Source organism: Balaenoptera musculus, chromosome 3 (genome assembly GCF_009873245.2).
Source record: "Balaenoptera musculus isolate JJ_BM4_2016_0621 chromosome 3, mBalMus1.pri.v3, whole genome shotgun sequence".
Classification (NCBI taxonomy): Eukaryota; Metazoa; Chordata; class Mammalia; order Artiodactyla; family Balaenopteridae; genus Balaenoptera; species Balaenoptera musculus.
In genome coordinates, this window is record NC_045787.1 from 166,527,780 (window position 1) to 166,554,587 (window position 26,808).

Genomic DNA, 26,808 nt, shown 5'->3' on the forward strand with positions numbered 1-26,808 from the left:
TGGCTTGGGGCGGGCATGCCCAGCCAGCACCGCCAGGAGGCCATCCGAGGAGCAGGAGAATAGGAGCTGGCTAGGATAGGGGTTTGGGGCCGAGGTCAACCCCACAGCGTCCCCAGGCTACCTGGGCCACCGCCCGTTGACCCAGCCTGCAGGCAGGGGCACTCCTTACTTCCAGGAGGGCTGACCGTCAGAGTGAAGGTGACTGAGCTTACTCCTGGGGACCAGAGGTGTCCCCTTGGCCTCTGGCGTCAGCCGGGCACCTGACACCGTCAGATGCGGATAGTGGTGGAGTGAATGCACGAATGCGCGAGTGCAGCGTTTGGTAGCAGTAATGACTCCCTGCGGGCCCCGAGGTCAGGTGACAGTGCTCAGGGCGCTCAGCCGAGGCAGCCGGGCTACTGCTGCCCCCCGGGAGGCTGTGCTGCGGGGGTGGTGGGTCCCACGGCCGGGTCGGCACGGCCCCCTCGCCCCTGGCAGGGAAGTCCGTCCAGCTGAGCAAGCCTCGAGCCCCGGGCTGTGGGGACTGGAGCCTGAAGCGCAGGCTGAGCCCTCCTGGGGGGTGTGGGGGGAGCGGGAGCTGGGCTTGGAGGGCAGGTGGCTGGCGCAGGGGCAGGGGGAGCCCTGGGGGCCGGCTTACCCGTCAGTCTGCGCAGCTCCCTGGAGCCCCGCCCCTGTGGTTTGCAGAGCGGGGTCCTGTGCAAGGCTGTCCAGCCAGCCCTGGCCTCGCGGGTCCCCAGTTACTCTAAACCCACCCCCTCACCAGTTTTGTTTGCGCAGATAGATGAGACATGTGAGATGTTTGAGGTATATAATATTTTAAGTGATTTTTTTTTTTTAAGAAAAATCTTACAAGGTTTTAATTTTTAAAAAGTCATGTTTCATTATGTTCCAATGCACTGTTTTCCGGCAATTTCTGGCCCCCTTAAGAATTACACTACAGACATACGTGTGTAAAGGTTTTAACCGTTGGCAGGATTTTTTCCTATCTCCTGGTCGTGGTTGCCTCGGGAGAGGGAGGGGCGGAGGACAAGGGGGATTTGATCTGTACTGTTCTGATTTTTTTTTTCTTACATGCGGGAGAACAATATTGTCACGTTACTTGCATAATGACAGCATACCTGTCAAAACATTGACAGTTCATCCTGGAGGGTGAGACTGCGGGAGATTGTTTTACCTCTATTTTACTGTTCTTCTTAGTTTCTTTCTCCCCCTCCCTCCCTTCCTCCCTCTCTCATCACTCGTCACCTGGGAATGCTTTGGTTAGGTGCTGAGGTGGAACCCAGGCGAGCCCCCGCTGGGACCGGGCCGTCTCCATCTCCATCTCCTGGCATCCGTGTCTCTGGCCCCAAGCGGGGCCTCAGTGTCCATGTTTGAGTGAGCGATGACAGGAGGAGGGCACAGCAGAGTGCCTGCCCTGCTGGGAGACCAGGGGCCCCCTGGCCCGGCGCCTCGCTGAGCCGCACTGCTGTGCTGCCGAGTCGGTTGAACCTGTGTGGCCCGCGGCCGGTGCTAGCTGCGCTGCCCCTTCCCCAGCGCTCTCCCACTCTGGCGCCACGGGGTCACCTTTCTCCTGCTCCGCTCCTTCTCTCCCTCTTGACTCCTTTGACATGGAACGGGGCTTGGGGTTTCCCAGGCTGGGGAGCTGGCCTCCTGGAGCTGACAGCGGTTTTCCCTTTCTTTTCAGTGTGCAAGGAGCCCCCCTACAAAGTGGAGGAGTCGGGTTACGCAGGCTTCATCATGCCCATCGAGGTGTACTTCAAGAACAAGGTAGGAGCCCGGGTGGCGGAAAGGAGGAGCACAGCTCACACAAGGGCCGGTGGGACCGGCAGCGCCGGGTGACAGGGTGGATGTTGGCATGTGTGGCAGAGACTGCATGTTGGGTGCCCGCAGGCGGAGCGTCGCGCGCATCCCTCCCGTGGTGGCGGGGCTGGGGAGCCTGGCACGTTGCGGCGGCAAGTGGGGGAGCACCGGGGCACGTCGCCATAAGTCGTCCTGAAAGTGGCGGCGTCCCCGGCTCAGCCGCCACGTGCTGGGGCGGCGCCGGAGTCTGTGGCCTGTCCTAGAGGGGTGTCACCTCGTGGGAGGAGGGGCGAAGATCTGGAAGTTGTTAGACGTCTGACAGTGGGCTGTTGGTTGGATGCACTTATGCATCTTCTGAACAGAATCTTTGACGACCTTGGGGGAAAGAGCTTTTAATGTTGTTGAATGAGGAAAGCAAGTTATATGTGTGTCATTTATAGAAAAAAGGAATTATATACATGAAAGATGTTAACAAAGGTAATCTGGGTGGCAGGATCACAGCAGGGTTTTGTATTATTTCTCTCCATATGTATTTTCTAAACATTTACAATGAAAAAAGTAGAAATAGTCATAGACTGTTCAGGCTGCTGTAACAAAATACTACAGACTGGACGGCTCATAAACAACAGAAATGGTTTGCTCAGCGTCCTGATGGCTGGAAGTCTGGGATCCGGTGCTGGCGTGGTCGGGTGAGGGCCGTCCTCCGTCCTCTGGGTCACGGGCTTCTCGCTGTGCCCTCACAGGGTGGAAGCGGCGAGGGGCCTAGGGGCTCTTTCTGGAAGTGTTAATCCCATTCCCGAGGGCTCCATTCTCGTGACTTAAGCCCCTCCCAGCACCATCACGTGGGGGGTGGGAGTCAGCGTAGGAATTGGCGGGGGACACATTCAGACCATAGCTTTTTTTTTTGTTTTTTAAAGCGCAGTAACCAACATTTAACAGTTGCCTCCCTGGCAGCGTGCCTCTGCTGATCCTCACAGGTGCCGCCAAGCGGCCGGCGGTGACCTTCGCTGGCTCCAAGGTGGCTGGCTGGCTGGTGCTCCTCCACAAGTCCAGCTAGACTGGCTGTGGGCGGCTCTGCCATCTTTCAGGAAGGACATCCCCCTGCGGGGCCCGAGAGTGCCACCACTCACTTAACGAGCCCCTTGTTCTGAGAACCCGTGGCGTCAGAGGCCTCTGGGGTGGAGCTCAGGTGGGCACCGCGGTCCCCTGGGCACCAAGGGCCATCTCAGCGGGTGCGGCTCAGCGGGATTTGGCGGCGGGGCCTGCGGGTCATCCCGAGGCTCTCTGGGCGTTGAGGCCTGAGAGTCCCGGTGACCGGCCACTGTTGAGAGGAGAGCCCAGCCTGTCCGCACGGGTGGGGGATGGATACTGCACCACGAGGGGGCTGGCGCCCTGCAGCTTAGGGACCATGCTCAGGGAGGCCTCCTGCTGCTCCGGGAGCGCGGAGAGGGGGGCATCCACGTGGGGCGGGGGGCCAGTGCTGGGGTGAGTCCTGGGGCCCCCCGTGGGGAGGCTGTGCAAACGGGATGCTGATTGTAGCCCCTCTGGGTGGTTGGGGGGACAGGGTGAGTCCACTGGGAGGGAGCGCTGAGCCGCGGGTGCCTTGGTATCTGCAGGGTTGGGCGCTGGGTCCGGCGTGGCCCTGTGAGCCCTTTCTCAGGATAAGTGCTGGGTGCTCTCCTGTGCCCTGCATCCCGTTACTAGACTCCTCTGTTCCTGGTGGGGGCGTTGCCCTCAGGGCTGTAGCGGGCAGCCCTGCGCTGCAAGGCCCATCGCGGGAAGGGGTGCGGGTCCCTTCACAGGTCCTGTGGGGTGCGTGTGCTGTGCCAGGCCCTCTGCTGAGCGGTGCTTATTACTTAGTACCCGGACAGGCCCCGGAGGACGGTCATCTCCCCAGTCTGGATGAAGGGGCGCCTGGATGCCCAGTCGTGTGGGCAGTGCTGCACCATGATTGGCGGAGCTGGGGTTTGGCCCAGCAGAGCGTGTGTTCACGCACGCGCACCCATTGCTTCAATACCCGAGACAGGCGTGACCCGGGATGACAGCTCCTTATGAATGAATTCTGTTGTTTACTTGCTTCTGGGTGACAGGGACAGTATTGTTTTAGGTATCGTGTCATACAGATGTTGTCTAAATGTGGGTCCCTGTTGAGGGACGTGTGTGGAAAAGTGAGTGCCGGTTCATGGCAAAAGCAGCTTCTGCAGGCGTGGGATGCGTGTGAACCAGGGACATGGTGAGAGCGTCTGCTGGTGACTTTCCCCCCCTGCCATAGGCAAGGGCTGCCGTTGGGTGTCAGCCCTGCCTCACTGTTCAGCTGTCAGTAAGGTGAGCTGATCTTTGTCCTGCTGAGAAGAGGTGGAGCAACTGTGGACAGCCCACTTCTCTTGGCCCCAGTTTCTCTGTCCACGAGATGGGTTCCTAATTGTGTCTGCTTCTCAGGCTGTTGGGAAGATTCGGAGTGATGGAAGGTAGAGCGTGTGGCTCAGTACCCAGCACGGAGTAAGGGCTTCATCCACGTGTGTCGTTGATGTCACTGCTGGGTCCGCCTGGGTGAGCGGGGTGAGTGGAGCAGGCAGCCTCTGAGGCCTTCAGGCCCCAGGATGACGTGTGGCCTCTCCAGACAGTGGGGTGGATCTGCACCCAGAGCAGAAAGGACACTTTCTCAGACGCGGGATGTTTTCTCGTGTGAGCGTGAGGCGTTCTAGCCTCAGTGGCACTGGCTGTGAAATGGAGAAATTCTGTGTTATGTGGTGTTTGGCGCTACAACTTAACTGAGGCCACGTTCCGTTTGACCTGTTGGCAGGATGTTCTTTTACAGATAAAGCCCTCCTTTCCCCCAAGCGAAAAAAAGAAGCGGTGTGGGGGTGGGTCTGTCTGACTTAATAAAAGTAATCTCCGTGTGTCTTCTTTTTTTTAATACTTTTTAAAATTTTATTTATTTATTTATGCGGCTGCGCTGGGTCTTAGTTGTGGCATGTGGGATCTTTAGTTGCCGCACGCGGGCTCTTAGTTGCGGCATGTGGGACCTAGTTCCCTGACCAGGGGTGGAACCCAGGCCCCCTGCATTGGGAGCGCGGAGTCTTAGCCACTGCGCCACCGGGGACATCCGTTGAGCGGTTTTTACTCACATGCTTCTGACTCCAAATGCACGGTGTCCTTCCCAGCACCTCTCTTCCGGCTCTGATTCTCCAGGCACCATTGGAGTGTCCAGCAGTTCAGTTCGCTTCTGACACTAGCCACTCGAATTAGCGCAGACCTGCAGGTCAGGGGTCAGCCCCACAGGGCTGTCCCCAGTTCAGACAACAGCCACAGGTCTGCGCTGCACCTCCTGTACTTCTGACGGATCAGCTATCCATCGGGGGTTCCCACAACCCCCTCAGGTTCCGGAATTTGCTAGAACAGCTCACAAAACTCCGATCAGCATTTTACTCCCTGTTTCCGGTTTAGTATATGGGATGTAATTCAGGAACAGCCAGGTGGGAGAGAGGCAGGGGGCCTGATGTGGGCAGGGGCGGGCTTCTGGGGCCTCTCCTTCCACTCACCGCCCTCCTGGCACTTCCACGCTCACCTGTCCTCCCTGAGGTCTCCGAACCCCGTGTTTAGGGGTTTTATGGAAGCTTCGTTGTGTAGGCATGAGTCAGTCATTGGCCACTGCTGACTGACTCAATCTCCAGCCCTCCCCCTCCCCGGAGCTTGGAGGTCGGGAGAGGGGGATGAGCTTCTAATCAAGACTTGGTCTTTCTGGGGACCAGCCCCATCCTGAAACCATCTAGGGACCCACCAAGAGCCGCCTCGTTAGAACAAAAGACGCTCCTGTCACCCCGTCACTCAGGAAATTCCAAGACCGGGAACTGAGTACAAACGCCAAATATCTTTCTATGATGCCACAATTGTAAAATAAAATTTTTATTGAGGTGAAATTCACGTAACGTGCAGTTAAGCGTTTTACAGTGTACAGTTCAGTGGCATTTAATGCATTCATAATGTTATGCAGCCACTGCCTCTCTAGTTTCAAATTTTTCATCTCCCCGTCCCCCCGACCCTCATCTTCTGGAAGCCTCTAATCTGCTTTCCGTCTGTGGATTTGCCTATTCTGGATATTTCATACAAAACGAATCATACAACATGTGTCTTTTTGTGTGTGGCTTCTTTCACTTAGCATAGTGTTTTCAAGGTTCATTCAAGTCGTAGCATGTGCCAGTACTTCATTCCTTTTTATGGCTGAATGAAATATTCCACTGTATGGAGATACACACGTATATACAGTCGATTCTCGTTACTCGAAATAGTTATGCTCTGTAAGGTCACCAGGAACATTGAGTGAGTGAAAACTGAACGGTTGCTAGAGGGAGCCTAAAGGGTTAAGTTCCTGCAAGCCTCTGGTCACAGTTTTGTCAACTGATGGATACATAACCTTGTTTCCTGAGTGCTTCTGTTTGAAGCCTCCTTATTTACTGTACACTGTTGATTCATTAACATTGAACTCACAGCCCAAGCACCATCATTCATGCCTGAACCAAGTTTGTCCAGCAGACATATTTTCTCTGTAAGGCACATCACAGCCCTCCTGGGCTTGGGAACCCTAGACAGCACTTCAGCACTGTGCTTGGGGCCATTTCAGATGGCAGAAGCACAAAAATTTGGTAAAAATGGCACTACATACATGGTGAGAAGGCCACACGTTCAGTGTGAGAACTGCACAGGAAGGCCGGGCAGCTTGTTTCACAGCAGCCAGGGACGAGCCTGCAGCCAGCTCCTTTCTCACCACTCGGTGCCTGTCTGCCAGTGGACATGAAAGCCACGTGGACTGATTTCGGGTTTATAGGTAATTTTAGTGAGTAGCTGAATACAGAAACAGGGAGCACACGAATATTGAAGATCCACTGTGCCACAGTTTGTTTATCCACTCATCTGTTTGTAGACGTCTGGGCTGTTTCCGCCTACTCGCTGCTGTGACTCATGCTGCTGTGGACGTGCGTGGACGTGTACATGTTTGCGTTCCAGTCTCCAGTTCTGTGGAGCGTATGCCTAGGAGTGGAATTGCTGGGTCATGTGGTAATTCTGTGTTTAACTTTTTTGAGGACCTGTCAAACTCTTCTCTACATATTCCCACCAGCAATGTAGGAGAGTTCCTATTTCTCCCCATCCTCAATAGTGCCTGTTATTTCCTGTTTTTGTTTTATGGTAGCCATCGTAGTGGGTGTGAAGTGGTAGCACGTTGAGGTTTTGATTTGAATTTCCTTAATGACAGTGGTGTTGAACATCTCACCTGCTGTTGGCCATTTATGTATCTTCTTTGGAGAAATGGCTGTATACATCTTTCGCCCATTTTTTTAATATTTATTTTTTTAATTTGTTAAGTTGTAAGAGTTTTTAATATATTCTGGGTATTAAACTCTTACCGGATGTGTGATCTGCAAATGTTTTCTGCCATTCTTTGGGTTTTTATCACATTCTGATAATGTTCTTTGATACACAGAAGTTTTTAATTTTTATGAAGCTCAAGTTATCTACTTTTCTTCTTCCGTTACGCTTTTGGTGTCAAATCTCAGACTCCATTGCCAAATCTGAGGTCATAAAGATTTACCCCTATGTTTCCCTGTACTAGTTTTATAGTTTTAGTTCTTATATTTAGATAGTTGACCCATTTTGAGTTAATTTTTGTGTGTGGGATGAGGTGTAGGGTCTAACTTCATTCTTCTGCATGTGATCGTTCCGTTATCCCTGCACCATTTGTTGAAGAGATTGTTTTCCCCCGTGGAGTGGCTTTAGCATCCTTGTTGAATATCAGTTGGCCGTGTATGGTTGGTTTTATTTCTGGACTCTCAATTCTATTCCATTGGTCTTTATGTCTGTCCTTATACTAGTACCATACTGTTTTGATTACTGTAGTTTTGTAGAAAGTTTTGAAATCAGGATATGTGGGTCCTCCAACTTTGTGGGGGGTTTTGTTTGTTTTTTTAATATGGTTTTGGTTTTTGTGGGCCTCTTGGGATTACATATGAATTTGACACTTGGCTTTTCCATTTTTGCAGAAAAGACCACTGAAATTTTGATACAGATTGCATTGAATCTGTAAATACTTTGGAGACATTACCATCGTAACAATATTGAAGTCTTCCAATCCAAGAACATGGGATGTCTTTCCGTTTGATTAGGTCTTCTTTAATTTCTTTCAGAAACATTTTGTACTTTGCAGTGTACAAGTATTTTACTTTCTTGGTTAAATTTATTCCTAGATATTTTACTCTGTTGCATGCTATTGTAAATGGAATTGTTTCCTTAATTTCCTTTTGGAATGTTCATTGCTGGTATATAGAAACGTAACTGATTTTTGTGTGTGTTGATCTTGTACCCTGCAACTTTACTGAATCTGTTTATTATCTTTAGTAATTTTTTGTGGCTTCTTTGGGATTTTCTACATAAAAGATACGTGCAAATGGAGATAGTTTTACTTTTTTCTTCTCAGTTTGGATGCCTTTTTTCTTCTTCTTGCCTCATTGATCTGGCTAGGACTTCAGTACAGTCTTGAATAGTAATGATGAAAGTGGTCTTTCTTACTTTGTTCCTGATCTTTGAGGGAAAATGTTCAGTCTTCTACCACCAAGTATGATGTTAGCAGTGGTTTTTTTCATAAATGCCCTCTATCAGGTTAAGGAAGTCCCCTTTTATTCCTATTTTACTGAGTGTTTTCATGAAAGGGCATAACATTTTTTCAAACACTTTTTCTGCCTCTGTTGAGATAATCATGTGGGTTTTTTTCCTTTATTTTATTAATGTGGTATATTACAATGATTGAACCATTCCTGCATTCCTGGGATAAATTTCCACTTGGTTATGTGTATAATCTTTTTTAATATGCTGTTGGATTTGGTTTGCTAGTATTTTTTTGAGAATTTTATATTCACAAGGAATATTGATCAGTAGTTTTCTTGTGGTATTTTTGTCTGGCTGTGGTATCAGGGTAATAATACTGACTTCATAGAATGTGATAAGCAGTGTTCCTTCCTCTTCTATTTTTGGAAGAGTTTGAGTAGCATTGTTGTTAATTCTTAGAATGTTTGGTAGCGTTTACCAGTGAAACCATCTGGTTCTGGACTTTTCCCTAATGACTTATGGCATTGAGTGTATTTTCATAGCTTATTTGCCTTTAACTTCTTTGATGAGGTGTCTGTTCAGAGTGTCTGACCATTTTTAAAAATTGGGATGTCTATTTTCTTACTATTGAGTGTATAATATATTGAGTGTATAATAGTGATATTCCGGATATCAGTCCTTTATCAAACCTTCCTTTTGCAGGTATTTTCTTCATCTATGGCTTGTCTTTTCAGTCTCTCAGTCTCTTAGTGTCCTGTAAAGAGCAGAAGTTCTTGATTTTGATGTAGTTCAGCTTGATTTTGTCATGTGTGGTTTGTGGTGTATCTGTGTCTGTAACATAGTATTTATCATTTTAGCCATTTTTAGATGTGTAATTCAGTGGCATTAAGAATACACACGATGTGAAATAAGCCAGACACAAAAGGCCAAATATTATGTTCTTCCACTTGTTTAAAGTATCTAGAATAGGCAAATTCACAGAGACAGAAAGTAGAATAGTGGTTACCAGGGACTGGGGGAATTATTGTTTAATGGGTACAGAGTTTTCGTTTCGGATGATGAGAAATTTCTGGAAATGGATAGTGACAGTGGTTGCACAACATCATGAATATACTTAACGCCACTGAATTGTACGCTTGAAAATGGTTAAAATGTTAAGTATTATGTTACGTATATTTTATCACAATAAAAAATTCACCAAAAAAGTAAAAAAAAAAAAAAAAGAATATGCACATTGTTGTGCAGCCATCACTGCTATCTGTTTCCAGAACTTTTTGATCATCCCAAATAAAACTGTACCAATTAAATAATAACCTCTCCTACCCTCAGTCCTCTATTCTACTTTCTGTCTCTGTGAATTTCCTTATTATGGGTACTTCATGTGAGTGAAATCATACAATATTTGTCTTTTGTATTCGCAGCGTTTTCAAGGTTCATCCACATTGTAGTGTGTGTCATTGTTTCATTCCTTTTTAAGGCGGAACAATATTCCATTGTATGGATATACCACATTTTGCTTATCCATTCATCTGTCTTGGACACTTGGGTTGCTTCTGTGTTTTAGCTACTGGGAATAATGCTGCTGTGAACATGAGTTTACAAATAATCTCTTTGAGACCATGCTTTCAATTCTTTTAATTTTTTTATTGAAGTATAGTTGATTTACTGTGTTGTGGGCTTTCAGTTCTTTTGGATACATACCCAGAATTAGAATTGCTGGATTACATATATAGTAAATCTATTTTAGTATTTTGAGGAACTATCATGCTGTTTTCCACAGCAGCTGTACCATTTTACATTCTCACCAACAGTACACAAGGGTTCCAGTTTCTCCACATCCTTGTCAACACTTGTTGCTTTCTCTCTCTCTCTTTTTTTTTTTTTTTGATAGCATCAGTAGTAATGTGTGAGGTGGTATCTCCTTGTGGTTGTGGTTGTGGTTGTTATTGTTGTTGTTGGCCACGCTGCACGGCTCGTGGGATCTTAGTTCCCCGACCAGGGATTGAACCCAGGCCCTCGGCCATGAATGCACCACGTCCTAACCACTGGACCGCCTGGGAATTCCTTCATTGTGGTTTTGATTTGCTGCTTCTAACGGTTAGTGATGTTGAGCATCTTTTCATGTGCTTATTGGGCATTTGTATATCTTCTTTGGAAAAATATCTATTTGAGTCCTTTGCCTATTTTTGAATTGGGTTGTTTGGTTTTGTTTTGTTGTTGAGTTTTAGGAGTTCTCTATATATTTTGGGTAATAATCCATTATCACATATATGATTTGTAAGTATTTTCTTCCTTTCTGTAGGTTGCCTTTTCACTCTGTTGGTCATGTACTTTGATGAATAAACATTTTTAATTTTCATGAAGTCCGATTTGTCTATTTCCTTTTCTTGCCTGTACCTTTGGTGTCATATCCAAGAAATCATTATCAAATCCAGTATTGTGAAGCTTTTGCCCTATGTTTTCTTCTAAGAATTTTATAGCTTTGGCTCTTACATTTAGGTGTTTGGTCCATATTGAATGAATTTTTGGATATGGTGTTAGGTAAGGGTTGAACTTGGTTCTTTTGGACGTAGATATCCAGTTTTCCTAACACCATTTGTTGAGAAGACTGTCATTTTCCTGTTGAATGGTCTTGATGCCCTGTTGAAAATCATTTGACCACATATATGAGGGTTTATTTCTGGACTTTCTAGTCTACTTCATTGGTCTGTATATCTGTCTTTATGACCAGTACCACACTGTTTCAATTACCATAGCTTTGTAGTGTTTAAAAAAAATTTTTTTTAATTGAAGTATAGTTGATGTACAATATTAAATAAGTTACAAGTGTACAACATAATGATTCACAATTTTTAAAGGTTACACTCCATTTATAGTTATTATAAAGTATTGGCTATTTTTCCTGTGCTGTATAATGTATCTTCATAGCTTGTTTTGTACCTCTTAACCCCCACCCCTATCTTGCCCCTCTCCTCTTCACTCTCCTTACTGGTAACCACTAGTTTGTTCTCTATATCTGTGAATCTGTTTCCTTTTTGTTATATTCACTAGTTTGTTTTATTTTTCAGATTTCACATATGAGTAGTATCATACAGTGTTTGTCTTATTTCATTTAGCATAATACCCTCCAAGTCCATCCATGTTGTTGCAAATGGCAAAATTTTATTCTTTTTTATGGTTAAGTAGTATTCTGTGGGGTGTGTGTGTGTGTGTGTGTGTGTGTGTGTGTGTGTATACCACATCTTCTTTATCCATTCGTCTGTTGATGGACACTTAGGTTGCTTCCGTATCTTGGCAGTTGTAAATACTGCTGCCGTATCTTTTCAAATTAGTGTTTTTATTTTTTTTCAGATATATACCCAGGAGTGGAATTGCTGGGTCATATGGAAGTTCTATTTTTAGTTTTTTAGGAAACCTCCATTCTGTTTTCCACAGCGACTGTACCAAGTACATTCCCACCAACAGTGCACAAGTGTTCCCTTTTCTCCACATTGTTGCCAACATTTGTTATTTGCATTCTTTTTGATGATAGCCATTCTGACGGGTGAGGTGCTATCTCATTGTGGTTTTAATTTGCGTTTCTCTGATGATTAATGTTGTTGAGCATCTTTTCCTGTGCCTGTTGGCCATCTGCATGTCCCCTTTGGAAAAATGTCCGCTCAGGTCTTCTGCCCATTTTTTAATTGAGTTGTTTGTTTTTCTGATGTTGAGTGGTATGAGCTATTTATGTATTTTGGCTGTTAACACCTTATCAGTCATATCCTTTGCAAATATCTTCTCCCATTCAGTAGATTGTCTTTTTGTTTTGTCGATGGCTTCCTTTGTTGTGCAATAGCTTTTAAGTTTAATTAGGTCCCATTTGTTTAGTTTTGCTATTATTTCCTTTGCTTCAGGAGACATCAAAAAATTATTGCTATAATTTATGTTAAAGAGTGTTCAGCTTATGTTTTCCTCCAGGAGTTTTATGGTTTACAGTCTTACATTTAGGTCTTTAATCCATTTTGAGTTTATTTTTGTATGTGGTGTTAGAGAACGCTCTAATTTCATTCTTTCACGTGTAGCTGTCCAGTTTTCCCAGCATCACTTAATTGAAGAGACTGTCTTCTCTCCATTGTATATGCTTCCCTCCTTTGTCATAGATTAATTGACCATAAATGTGTGGGTTTATTTCTGGGCTCCCTATTTTGTAGTAAATTTTGAAGTCAGGAAGTGTGAGTTTTCCAAGTTTATTCTTATTTTTAAAGATTTTTTTGGCTATTTGAGGTCCCTTGAGGCTCCATATGAATTTTAGGGTAGATTTTTATATTTCTGCAAAAAAAAAAAATGTCAATGGTATTTTGATCGGGATTGCACTGAATCCCTAGATTACTTTAGGTACTTTGACATTTTAACAATACAAAGTCTTCTGAATTCATGAGCATGGAATATTTTTTCATTTATGTCTAATTTCTTTCGGCAATGTTTTATAGTTTTCATTGTACAAATCTTTACTTCCTTGGTTAATCTCTAAGTATTTTATTCTTTTTGATGCTGTTGTAGGTGGAATTGTTTTCTTAATTTCCTTTTCACATTGTTCGTTGTTAGTGTATAGAACTGCAGCTGATTTTTTTGTGTGTGTTGATTTTGTATCTTGTAACTTTGCTAATTTATTAGTTCTAACAGTTTTGTGTCTGTGTGTGTGTGTCTGTGTGTAATCTAGGATTTTCTACGTGTAAAATTATGTCATCTTCAATAAGAGGTAATTTTACTTCCTCCTTTCCAATTTGTATGCCTCTCTTTTCTTTTCTTCCTTTTTTTTTTCTTTTTCTTGCCTAATGCTCTGGCTATTACTTCCTAGGTGTTGTATAAAAGTGGTGAAAGCGGGCATCCTTGCCTTGTTCCTGATCTTGGAGGAAAGCTTTCAGTCTTTCACTGTTGAGTGTGATGTTTGCTGTGGGCTTTTCATCTGTGGCTTCTATTTCTAGTTCGTTGAGCGTTTTTATCACAAACGAGTGTTGAATTTTGTCATATGCTTCTTCTACACTTATGGAGATGTAATAAATATTGAGCAGTATTACTTATAATATTGTTACACCTCAGATAATTTTATACTTGGGAGAAAAGTATTGAATGAATAGGCCAGGGGCTGTGTTAGGCATTTTACGTAATAGCTCCTATAACCCTCACACAGTCTCTAGTGGGCGTGAAGTGCATCTCATTGTGGTTTTGATTTGCATTTCCCTAGTGCCTAACGTTGCCGAGCATCTTTTCATGTGCTTTTTGGCCATTTGTATATCGTCTTTGAAGACATGTCTGTTCATGTCCTTTGCCCATTTTTGAATTGGGTAGTTTTTTTGGTTGTTGAGTTGTAAGAGTTCTTTGGGAATCCTGGATAGGTGCCCGTTTTTAGATGCTGACAGAATTTGCTGGGCAGAGTGAATGTGTGATGTGAACTTCTCTGGGTTGGGAGCTTGAGCTCATCCAGGGGGATCCAGATGGTCACCCTCTGATCACATGTGACCCAGAAAACCCTATGAGCTGTGGCTAAGTTGTTCCTTTGGAAAGTGATCTGGGGTGTTGGTTGTGGCCTGAGAGAGCATGCCTGGACCAGGCAGCGTGTCCAGGATGAGTGAAGTGTCCTAGGACCAATGAAATGAACAGAGGCTGGCTGAGATGCTCCCTCCATATCTCTTCGTTGTCCCAGAAGTGTCCCGAGGTCCTTGAAGCCCTTCTTGTTCCAGCAAGTGAATTATGTCTTGTGCCCTGGCTGTCCAGTAGAAATATGTAAGCCACGTATGTAACTCGAAACTTTTTAGTGGCCACATTAAAAAAGGTTACAAGAAACAGGTGAAATTAATTTTAGTACTGTAACTTATTTAACCCAATATGTCCAAAATATTAACATTTCAACATGTGTAGTCAGTATTTTAATATTAGCAAGCTATTTTACATTCCTTTTTAAAAATACTAAGTCTTTGAAATTTGGCTTTACACTTTCTGCACATCTCAGTTTGGACACTAGATTTTATTGGAAGGACTTGATATGTCTTTAGGTTCCATAACGTTCACAGTCAAAGAGGTAGCTTTGCAAACCCAAGTTGCTCCAAATGTGCGTAAAGGTGTCTTGAGCAACCCAACCAGGATGGACTGGCTCATCGTCACGAATTTTTTTTTAACTTTTAAGTCTGAAATAACTTTAGAAACACAGAAGAGTTGCAAAGATCATACAGAGAGTTCCTATATACCCCACATCCAGCTGCCCCTAATGTTAACATCTTACATGAGCACCGTACGTGATCAAAACAAAGACATTAACATTGGTACAGTACTTCCTGTTAATAGGCTTCATTTGGATTTCCCCATTTCTGTTCTGGAATCCATCCAGGACCCTACCTTGCATTTAGTGGTTGTGTCTCTTTTTTTGCCTCCTTCCATCTGTGACAATTTCTTAGTCTTGTCTTTCATGACCTTGATGTTTTTGAAATATACTAGCTAGGCGTTTTGAAGAATGCTCCCCAACTTGGGTTTGTTTTTTCATGATTAGACTGGGGTTGTAGGTTTTGGTAAGAAGACCACAGAGGTGAGGAGCCCACCCTACCGCCCCCCCCCTGTGCCCCACCCCCATCGTTACATCATAGTAGGGTGGACCTGATACCAACTTGACTTATTACTACGGTTGTTACCTTGATCTGGTTAAGGGGCATCTGCCAGTCTCTCCTGTGAAATTACTGTCCCTTTCCATACTGTTAGAAGCCAGTCGCTTATGGCCAGCCCTCACTCAAGGGCAGAAAAATTCAGCTCCACATCCTGGTGGGCAGAGTTAAAGACACCGCAGTAACTAATATCTATTTGGGGGAGATGCTTTGAAACTATGCAGATCACTTGTTTCTTTTTCAAGCTTCATCCACTAGTTTTGGCATCCATTAGTGTGTTCTATGGTGATTTCCATTTCACTCATTCCTTCTACATTTATTAGCTGGAATTGTTCTGTAAGGTAGTTGTCCCTTCTGCATTTATTTATTTATTCAGCCCTTTATTTATATCAGTATGGATTCATGAATGTTAGTGGGGTTTTTGGGGGGTTATAATCCAGACCTATCGTCATTTGTTTGGTGGTTCAAATTGTTCTCACTCTGGTGGGTGGGCACTCCCTCAGGTTGGCCCCTGGGCCTTTTCATCATGTTCCTGTGGTTTTTGGGGTGCTTCCTCACTTTCTGGCACCACAAGGTGCTCCAAGCTCATCTTGGTTTTTTCCCCTGCACCAGCCCTAGAATCAGCCCTTTATCCAAGGAGCCTTGGTCCCTTTTATTAGAGAAGTGTATTTAAAAACCAAGATCTGGGAGCAAAGCGTGTTCGTTGCTCCTGGGGCGTCACTGCTTTTAGGCCCTGCCTGGGCTCATCCCTCTGCTGTCTGTATATGTAAACACAAAAGTAAGCAGCAGTTCATGCCTCTGCCTCCACCTCCGGTCCAGCACCACTGAGTTCCCTCTAACACCCCTCACCCCCACCCTTGCTGATTTTAACTTATTTCTCTGAAGGGAGACACCTGGCTCTCCTTACCTGCAATGTAGTTGCTTATTTGTTTAACCTTAGTGTATCTGGAAAGTAGTTTCAGAATCTCTAAGCCACATTCCTGCGAGAAGTAAAGTAACGGTGTCTGCATGCAGTTTTTGTCTTCAGCCTTCCAGGATCCAGTTAAAAGTTCTTTGTGACAGCTCCTTTCCTCCATCGTTGCTTGTATGGTTGTGTCATTCGTGTGTATACAGTTGGATTCATTAGTCATTGTCTGTGCTCTGTCTGGGGTTCCCTTTCCCCACCCATCTGGTTATTATTATTATCACCATTTTAGTTTGTCTTCAGTGAAGTTCATTCTGGGTTTTGACATGATCGAGTCCTGCATCCACCCCAGCGTCACCACACAGAACCCTTCGCTCCTCCCCAGACCCCCTCCCGCTGTCCCTTTGAAGTCAGCTCCTCCCCCCACCCTCAGTCCCTCAGAAACACTCATCTGTTTTCCATCCTTAGAGTTTTGCCTTTTCCAGAATGTCACATAAATAGACTCCTACAATATGTAGCCCTTTGTGTCTGGTTTCTTTCACTTAGTGAGATGCACTTAAGATTCATCCGTGTTGTCACATGAATGAATAGTTCATTCCTCTTTATTGTGTGGATAATGCTGCATTTGTTTATCCATTTGCTGGTTGAAGGACATCTGGGTTGTTTCCAGTTTTTGGTGATTATGAAGAAAGTTGCCCTAAACGTTTGCAGACAGGTTTTTGTGTGGATGTAAGTTTTCAGTCCCCTTGGGTAAATACCCAGGAGGGGGGTTGCCGGGTGACACGGTTACAGGTAGGTGGAACTTTATGAGAACTGCCCACTGCCATCTGAAGTGGCTGCCACTTGGCACCCTCGCCAGCAGTGGAGGAGGGTCTTGCTGCCCTGTGTTCTCGCCAGCGCTTGATAAGCTCTGTTGTCTTCTTTTTGCCTTTTTTTTTTTTTAAAGTTTTTATTGAATTTGTTACAATATTGCTTCTTTTTTATGTTTTGGTTTTTTGGCCGGGAGGCATGTGGGATCTTAGCTCCCTGACCAGGATCAAACCCACACCCCCTGCTTTAGAAGGCAAAGTCCTAACCACTGGACTGCCAGGGAAGTCCCCCATTTTGCCTTTCTAATGGGCAGATAGTGGTAGCTCTCTTCAATAGCTTTATTGAGATATAATTTATATACAATATAATTCATCCATTTAACGTGTACATTTCGTTGGTTTTTAGCATATTCAGAGCTAAAAACATACAGTGCAACCATCACCACTAATTCCAGACCATTTCCATCACCCCAAAAGAAACCCCATCCCCATTAGCAGTCACTCCCCCTTCCCGCCTCTGCCAGCCCCTGGCAACCACTAATCCACTCTCTGTCTCTGTGGATTTGCGTGTTCTGGATGTTTCACATAAATGAAATCACACACTCTGTGGCCTTTTGTGACTGGCTTCTTTTATTTAGTGTAATGTTTTCAAGGTTCATCCACGTTGTAGCATGTGTCATGCTTCATTCCTTCTTATGGCTGAATATATTCCGTTCAGAGTGGATCACCTTTTGTGTATCCATTCATCAGCTGTTGGGCGTTTGGGGTGTTTCCACCTATTAGCTGTTTTGTGAACAAGTTTTTCTGAGCCTGTATGTTTTCATTTCTCTTGGGCATATACCTAAGAATGGCATCGCTGGGTCTTTCGGCAATGCTGTGTTTAACTTTCTGAGTGGCTCCCAGACTGTGTGGCACAGCAGCTGCCCCATTTTACCTTCCCACCAACAACGTCCGAGGTTCCAGTGTCCCCACATCCCGGCCCACACTTTCTGTCTCTCTGATTACAGCCATCCTGGTGGGCGTGAAGTAGTGTCTCATTAGATTCTGATTTGCATTTCCCTGGTGGCTGATAACACTTGAGCATCTTTTCATGTATTTATTTGCAACTCATATATTTTCTTTGTAGAAGTGAAGTGACTTCAGAATTTTTGTCTTTTTTTTTTTTTTTTTTAATTGGGTTAGCTTTTTTCTTATTGTTGAGTTTGAATAGTTCTTTATGTACTCTGGATACAAGTTCTTTATCTGGTACATGATTTATAAATATTTTCTCCAAGACTGTGGTTTGTCTTTTCATTCTCTTTAACAGTATCTTTTGCCCAGCAAAAGTTTTATGTTTTGATAGTCCAGTTTATCATTGTTTTTTCTTTAATGGCTTGTGCTTTGGGTCTGGCAAAGGGAATCTAAAAACCCATGAGTTTGTTTTTGCAGCCCACCCACTGGCAGCGTGTTCGGAAACAGCTGTTTAAAGAGGCAGAAGGAAATTGCCTGTAGGAAGATGGTATCTAGAAGGCAATGCCATTGTCATTTATTCTTTGCAGTTGAGGGTTTTTAGAAAAGTTTATTTATTTACAGTGAGATGGGGGAATTGCTTTTCTCCTGTTTTTGGGGTGTTTTTGTTTTGTTTTGTTTTTGCTGCAGTTTCATTGATTTATTCAAGCAGCAGATATTTACCGAGTCTAGGACACAATGAGGACCAAAGCAGATCCGGTCCCACGTCTGGTGGAGCGCCCAGACCGACAGGGCAAGAGGCGCTGGACAAGCAGGGATGAGGGCAGTGAGGTCAGCACCAGTCCTCAGTGCTCTGAGGCCGGGACGTGGGTGCTGCCAGCGCGTTACAGGGACCCGCTGAGAAGTGAAGGGGGAGGTGCCGAGAAGGGTTTCCCTTAGGAAGCCAGGCTTACTCAGAGCCTTGCGGGTGGGTGGGAGCCCGCGGGACACAGCGGATGGGAAGACACCCTTCCTGGTGAGGGTTGGGGACACGTGGGTTCAAAGGCAGGCCGGGGTGGGAGGGGTAAGCGCGTTGGGGAGCACTGGAGAGATCAGCCCGCTTGTGTGTGATGCGGTCACGCTCGCTGTGTAAAAGGCCCCTCAGGCCCGTGCGTGGCAGGTGGGTGTGCTCTAGACCCTCAGCGAGGGGTCGATCCCTCTGACCCCTCTGGGTCCATCTGCCTCTTGGGTTGCGAGATCTTGTGGCCTTGGCCTCAGACTCCGCGGTGAGGCGCCTCTCCCGGGCCTGTCCCAGGTTGTCTGGTGGCAGCACGGTCACATGACTGGCAGACCTGGCCCAGGCCTTCCTGGGAGTAACTCAGTGGCTGACAAGCGAGAAGTACTTGTCCGTGTCCTGGGGAAGCAGGGTCGGTGTCTAGGGCTCAGGGGCCCTGAAGTATCCACATGAAGGGGGGCTTGGGGGCTTGGTCTTGGGTGAGAGCAGGTGCGGACGAGCTGATCTCATTTTTTTCTTTTGCAAATTAAAGCTGGTTGCCCCTTAGTCGTGAGTTTCTGGCTTGGAGCGATTGGTGAGACCAAGAGGAGAGAAGAGGGTCAGTGGCAGGGTGGGGATGAGAGGTCGTCTGAGTTCAGAGACACCTGCTCTGTCATATCCCACATCGGGCCGGCGGCCCTCGCCTGTGCCCTGCGGACGTCTGTTAGGGAGTGAACGCTGGCCTGGGCACACATGGGTGTGGAGCCCTCAGCTGGGCCGTTTGGGCTGCGAAAACTTCCCCGAAGCTGACCTTGGCCCCGTTTCCTCTGGTCTCTGCCCCTCTTCATTGTGAGATGTACCGTCCACTTAATGACACACTTCGGGAGGAGAAAGAGAACACATCATGGGTGCCTGCTGACTTCAGGACACACAGCCCGATTTTCAGAAACGTAAAACGTGAAGAAGTGTACTCTGGTGGTTTTCTGCTAATATGAGACGTCCTCCCTTGCCCTGCACTCCCGCCCCGCAGCGAGCTGTTACTGGACACTGAGTGCTCACCATCCCTGACTTTCCGTGACTTTTCTCAGATGCCGTTAGCTGAAGTCACAGAAAGGGTGTCTTGGTACGCTTTATTAGGAAGTTTGCGTGGCTTTATTCAGAAAGAATTTTTTGTTTGTTTGTTTTAAAGTAAGTTGAAACAGCGAGGCCGGCTTCTGAGCCGGAAACCCTCAGAGGCCTCGTCTTTGACATTCCCGCTGACTTGTGCTGGGGGGACGACGGCGTGGGCAGCGTGGCGGAACCGGCGACATGTTGTGGGCGGTGCTCTGGCCCCCACGTCCTCAGCTCCCCCGCCCCCCGGGCAGAAGCGGCTCTGGGTGCCTGGCTTGCTGGTGGCGGCCGGTCAGGCTTTCCCCACTTGCCCTCAGTGTGGGTTGAGACGGCGGGTGAGAGTGAGTCTTGAGCGATTAGGCCCTCAGCCCTGGTGAGACCGCCCTCCCGGCACACCCCCTCGGCTCCCAGGCTCTCTGGGGCCTTGCTGGGTTCAGGGGGCGGGCAGCCCTCTGCGGCGCGGCTGCCGGCGGCTGCTCTGCGCTGGGGACGATTGCTGGTCGAAGCAACGGTGGGGGGGTCGGCCTCGCCGGTGGATCCCCAAGGAGCCAGGACAGAGGGGACATGGTGGGAGGAGACCAAGGAAAAGGTCAGGGGCTGCCAAGGTGTGGCAGGCCGCGTGGATGGCGGCCAGCTGTGCCTCGGTTCGTCTTTCCCCGTAGCATCCCTCTGCTCCTCCGCGTGGGGCCCCAGAAGCACCTGTATTTCCTGGAGGGTGGGTGCGGAGCCCCGCAGAGACATGCCTTGAAAGAGCGAATGAGCGACAGAAGAGGTGCGGCCTGACCCACTTGTGTGACCGAGCCGTTTGCACTGTCACCCCCCAAAGTGAGGGGGCGCAGGCAGTGGGAGGGGCTTGTCCGCATCAGCCCTGGTGCTCCCTTGGGTGGGGCTTCGGCTCAGGCAGCCTCAGTCCCAGGTTGAGAGGTGATCCGCGTTTTTGCATACCTGGTTCTTGTGTCTCTTTGTCTTGACAGCGCTGGGGATGGGGGGGGTCTTAGATGGGGGGCAGTGAGGTCCAGGGAGGAGACCAGCGAAGCCTGGGTCCCCTTGGGCTCCAAGCACACTCATGGGCTCGTCCCAGGACGCCTCGTCCTTTCTTCTTTTTTGTCTGTTTTGGTCCAGGTTTCCTTGTCAGATTGCCATTTTACGTGTGTGTTTGTATTGCTGGCTCCTTTCTCACCCTTTTTGGTGTTCGCTTGGGGCCTAACCATTGTTAGGGCTCCAGATAATAGAAGCTAACTTTAGGCATAAAAGTATTTGTTTCCATACAAAGCTCTTTAAATTGTAGTCTTTGCCTTTCTGCTGCCTTGTTTTAATTTCTAATTGCTTATCAGTACACTGATATATTCAGGATGTAGGTTACCAAAAATTCAGACAACACTGAAGCATGCAGAGCAAAAAAAAAAAAAAAGCGAAACTCTTCCCTTTCCATGCCTCCGTCCCCAGCGTCTTTGCTCCTGAGGGGTGAGTGGTGGTGTGTGTGTCTCCAGCCGTTCCCCCGCGGGTTTTACATCCGTGTGTGAGTGAGGCTTTGCTCTAGAGCAGTGGGCTTTCCTCCTGTCCTGCATTTGTGGCTTTGCTCTTGCTTTCCTCCACGGGCAGCGGGGCTTGGAGCTTGTCCACATCCTTGGGGAATGGCGACCAGCATTGCTGGGGTCTGTTACTTCATTTCACAGGTGAGGAAGCCGGGGCAGGAACTGGTGGTGTCACCTGCATGATGTCACCTGCTCGATGTCCCCAGCAAGTGCAGGAGCCAGCGGGCTCCGGAGTCTGACCCCTGGGTCACTGTGTTCTGTCTGAGCTTCCCTCAGTGGGCGTGCACCATTATGTTCAGATGTCAGAGTTACATTTTCAAGGAAAGAGAATGTCCCTGGCACCCCTGACCTCCAGCCGGGCCGTCCTGACTGGCGTCTTGGTGGTTTGCCTCTCTGGCTGTCTCCTGCAGCACTGCAGTGACTGTGCCCCCTGCACCCGGCCCTGGCAGGCCCTGAGGTCACCCGCGGGGCGGCCTCCTGGCCTCCTGGGCCACCCGACAGCTGCTGCCCATGCCGTGCTGCCAGCCAGTCACAGCCGCTCCTCCTGCCTTCCCTTGTGCACCCAGAACCCTGGGGGTTTATTTCCTCCTCTCACCGAGGCTCAGAGAGGTGGAGTGGCAGGTCCGGTGTCACACAGCAAGGCAGCAGTGTGACACCCAGGAGGTCTCAGACCCCAAAGCCCACGGTTTTCAGCCCACATTGCACTGCTTTCCTTAACGCTTTTTTAAAGTTCTTCTCTTACTTCTAACTGCAAAGGTGATATGTGGAGGCTGCGAGGAATCCGGGTCTCCTTTCCAGCCTGTTTCCTTGAAGTGGCCACTGTCACCACTGTAAGTCACCTTCCAGAAACAACATCATCTTCTGTGTGTATGTGTGTGAGTGAGTGGGGTGGGGGGAGGGAGAAAGAGAGATGCAATTCCAAACTAAATATCTGTGGACCCTGCTGTGTCAGTACCCGCAGCTCTGCCGAGTTCTTCGTGCTGTCTGCTTAGCGAGCCCCTCAGCTTAGACCAGCCATCATGGACCTGCCCTCCCCAGCTGAGGGCCACCGTCACTCCTGCAGGCTGCCTCAGTGGCCCTCCCCGAACACTTGTTTACTAGGCGGGTAGGCTCGATCCTGGCAGTGGGATTTCAGGCGTTGCTTCCCTCGCTGTCTCTCCCTGGCCGCCCGCAGTTCTCTCCTGCCGCCTGGAAGCCCCGTTCTGGTCGGCCTGGGCTGGGGACCCGTGGGCCAGGCCGGAGGAGCTGAGTGCACAGAAGCACGGGGTCTGCACACGCCCGAGGCTGTGGTGTGCCGACCCGGTGTCCGGCCTTTATTGGTTCCGTGTGGCGTTGGCAGATGATTAAATGCCACGAAACCTCAGTTTCCTTGCCCGAGGGGCGGTGAGAGCAGTGACTAACTCTCAGAGCTTTTGGAGGATGAAATAAGGCGCTGAGTAAAACCTGCCGCCTGGCGCCTGACCGCAGGGAGGGCTGGCAGGGGTGCTGGCGGCAGGGCGGCACGTGGGGCCGGGGGGCGGGGGAGACATAAACCTGCGGCCACGGAGGATCTTGGGGACGGTGGGAGGGTGGCCCCGGGCCTGCCTGCACCCTTGTCCCCAGTACTAGGATACAGGCAGCCCACATAGGTAGTCAGTAGATGCTCGAATGCAGAGCTGGGGGGAAGGCTGGGGGGGCCAGGCGTGTATATTTAAACTTTTAAATACAGAAAACCAAGAAATAGATGCAGAAGTAGAGAGGGCAGCAGAGCAAACCACCACGTAGCGCCCACCACCCAGCTTCAGCACTTACTCACCTGCAGGCGGGCCTGTTCTCATCTCTGCTCCCAGCATGTCTTTTTTTTTCTTGTTTCTTTCTTTTTAACATCTCTATTGGAGTATCATTGTGTGTTAGTTTCTGCTATATAACCCAGCATGTCTTGAATCAGGTGCTAGGCATCCTATTTTTTTTACTCTGTAAATGTTTCAGCCCATGTCTATAAAAGATAAGACTCTTTCAAAACAAAACGAAACCTAAAACAGTATTATCAAATCTAGAAATTAATAAATCAATAATTCTTTAATACTGTCAAATATCCAATAATATCAGAGTTTCCCTGTCTCACGTATATATATTTTTAAATAATTTGTTCACATCAGGATTCAAATAAAGTCAGTACATTGCTACTAATTGCTGTGTCTCTTAAGCTTCTTTAAATCTTTTTTCTCTCCATCTCTCTCCCTTTCTCTCCCTTGCAAAGCATTTTCAGGTGTATTGTGGTCCCATAGGGATGTTGCTGACTGCAGCCCTGTAAACTGCCAGTTAGGTCTAGAGCCATGGTCAGATTCAGGTTTACCTGGTTGTCCTTTAAGCTCAGCATATGCGAACCCCGGGGCCTCTCACAGGGAACGTCGAACAGGTGAGGGACCAGCGAGGGCAGAGGAAACAGCCCCAGGGTCCTCAGGAACCAGGGGTCCTCCTCGGCTAGTGAGGCTGCGGGAGTCTTCCATTTGACCTGGGGGTCCTCCGGGCCAGCCCTGCCAGCTGCAACAGAGTGGGGCCCTGGAGATGGCCCTGGGGGTGGTTTCTGAGGTGGTGGACGGGGCCCAATGCAGAGCTTCAGTCAGCTGGCCCAGGGCTGGGGGCTGTTGGCCTGGACGGGCCCCATGGCCCGCACTCCCCGCGCTGTGGACCAGGTGTGTGTGCTGCTGGCTTTGGGCGCTGACACCAGTTTGGCCAGTTCCTCCGCATCTTAGTTTGCTGGGGCTGGAGAGAGATGCTGGCCTGTGGCCAGTGGCCCAGGGCCTGGCCTGAGAACCCCTGAGACCGGCCTCGGGATCCTGAGGGTCCAGGGGTCCCACTGGAATGACTAAGGATGTTAGTTACTCTTGGGATTGCTGCCCTGCACACCTTGAACTTGGCCACCCCTCACCTGGGTGCTGCTGGCTCTTGGGGTGCCATGGTGCTGCCTGCCTCTTGGCTTTCTCAGGAGGCTGATGTCCTGGGGGCTGGGCAGGAAGTGGTCCGCCACCCTCTTGGAAGTTCCTAAGCCTCTCAGGCCCCAGGTCTTGTCCCGAGGGAGCTCTGATCATCAGTGTGCGCTGGGGCACATGCTGGGTGCTGGGGGAGGCCCCTGCCCAGCCCACATGCCGCCCCCTGGCTCTGCTCCTCACCGCTCACCTGGGCATCCCAGAGAACTCCTGGGCGCTGTCTCGGGCCAGCGCGTTGCCCTGTTTGGTTTGTGTGGGTGTGAGAACCGCTCCAAGAGCCAGGGGTTCCAGAGGATACTGCCTGCCTGGAGGGCGTCCTGGCTCCCCGCTGACCGGCCTCTTGGCACCGGGCATGTGCTCTGCCTCTGGTTCAGTTTATTCATCTGTGAAATGGGGACAGTAAGAGCACCTGTGCTTGGAAGAGTGCCTGGCCTCAGGGACGCTCCACGGAGTTACTTACAGAGCAGTCGGCGGCACATCAGCATCGCTGCTGCCCTGAGGGCTTCAGGACGCTGGAGACCCTCCTCAGCCCTGGTCGTGCTGTGGGCACATGGCGGGCACCCGTGAAGTTCCTGTAGGACAGACGAGGACGTGGGCACATTCCGCAGACATGGGTGCTTGCTCAGCGCTGCCCCATAGGAACAGAAGGGGTCCCTTTGTCCAGAGGGTGGGTGGACAGAAAACAGACATGCGTCCTGTGGACCGTGACGAAGGCTGTGATTGGGGATCATGGTCAGAGGAGGCCCTCGGAGGGAAGCCATTGGCGGGCTTTAAAGGAGTGGGTTGGGGATGAGCCAGGAGCCGGTTCAAACGCCATGGGGTTGAGAGGAGGCCGCAGCAGAAGCAGCTGGGCGGGGGGGGCAGCGAGTGGTCCAGAGGAGACGAGGAGGGGCTGGCTGAGGGGCCAGGGACTGGGGGAGTGGCTGGACCAGCCTTGCAGCTGCACCACCAGGCTGGGGGGGGGGGGCGGCGGGCGGGCGGGTGTCACCCAGAGAGGGCAGAGGCAAGAGGAAGGCCTGGTTCTGAGCCGCGGGGCTCCCGTGTATGGGCTGCACCTCCACGTGCGCTCCTCAAGCCTCCGCTTCTTCCTGGTGAAAACAGTGGTTTCCGTTTCTTGATGGCGCAGAGCTGAGCCCTGTGGCTGTAGCTCACCCTCCCACCTTACAGGTGAGGAAGCCGAGGCTCGGGAGGGCAGGCCTTGTGCAGGAGAGACGAGCCCCAGGCCCAGCCTGACCCTGTGCCCTGCAAGGGGGACAGCCAGCTGTCTGCTGACCTCCCCTTGCTGACACACAGGTGCCCTCAGCCGAGTTCCTCCTCCTAGCCTGTAGCCTCACTGCCCTGTGTCCACTCGGAAGGCAACTGGGGAAAGTTGGAAGCACCTGCAGGAGTAGACGGGGTGCTGGGACGGGCCCCTGGGAGCTGTGTGTGGCCTGCCACCCCCTGCCTGCGTCCTCTTGGAGCAAATCCCAGGCATCATCATTTCACGTGTCAGCGTTTCAGACTGTGCCTCTAAAAGATAAGGGCTGCTTTTTATTTTTTCTTGCTTTATTTAAAAAAATCAATTTACTTTTGGCTACGTTGGGTCTTCGTTGCTGTGCGCGGGCTTTCTCTAGTTGCTGTGAGCGGGGGCTACTCTTCGTTGTGGTGCGCAGGTTTCTCATTGCGGTGGCTTCTCTTGTTGCAGAGCACAGGCTCTAGGCGGACGGGCTTCAGTAGTTGCGGCTCACGGGCCCAGTAACCGTGGTGCACGGGCTCCAGAGCGCAGGCTCAGTAATTGCGGCACACGGGCTTAGCTGCTCAGCAGCATGTGGGATCTTCCCAGACCAGAGCTCAAACCCGTGTCCCCTGCATTGGCAGGTGGATTCTTAACCACCGCGCCACCAAGGAAGTCCCAGGGCAGCTTTTTAATAGTATAACAATACCAGTGTCACGCCTGCAAATTTATCAATTTTTTAATCCCCAGCCTAAAGCTCTTTCCTGTCTGAATCAGGATCTTGGCCGGACCCGCACATTGTGATTCAGGGGGTTGTCTCCTAAGTCTCTTTGAATCTATAGATTCTCCTTCTACCTTCTTTTTCTTTTCTTTTTTTTTTTTTTGTTTCTTTGCACTTTATTTGTTGGAGAATTCTGCTGCGTCATTTGTCCCGTAGAGTTTGGTACCATCTGCCTTGTTGCTGCTTTCGTCCCCGTGGTGTCTGCATTTAGCACAGTCCCCTGATCTGTGTCTTCCCTGACAATGTGCACTTGAATCTGGAGGTGAGGTCTTCCCGGGAAGGTGGTCCGTGCTGGTGATGTTGGCAGGGTTGACAGACAGTGCCTGGGTGACCGACCCGTCAGGAGTCACAGATCGGTGGTAATCTTGTTCCTTCTTCATGTAGTAGCCGGGATACATTTGTGCCATTTACCCCTCTTATCGTCTGTGTGTTTACCTAGTGGGAAAGCGGGACAAATGCTTGCTTCCTCCCGCCTCCTTTGTTTGCCAGTTCCAGGCCCTGCTCCCAGTCTCGACAGACGTTCTGCCAGCCAGAGGC

The 26,808-nt window shown here is 49.0% G+C and overlaps 1 protein-coding gene across 3 annotated transcripts in view; it reads left to right on the forward strand.

Moving 5' to 3' along the window:
* Nucleotides 1–26,808, forward strand: part of MLLT1 (MLLT1 super elongation complex subunit) — a 129,753-nt gene that overhangs the window by 83,697 nt on the left and 19,248 nt on the right. For all 3 annotated transcript variants that reach the window (XM_036846634.1, XM_036846632.1, XM_036846633.1), the window contains exon 3: nt 1,685–1,767. In XM_036846634.1, the coding sequence (XP_036702529.1) occupies nt 1,685–1,767 (83 nt within the window). The remainder of the gene's footprint in view (nt 1–1,684; nt 1,768–26,808) is intronic.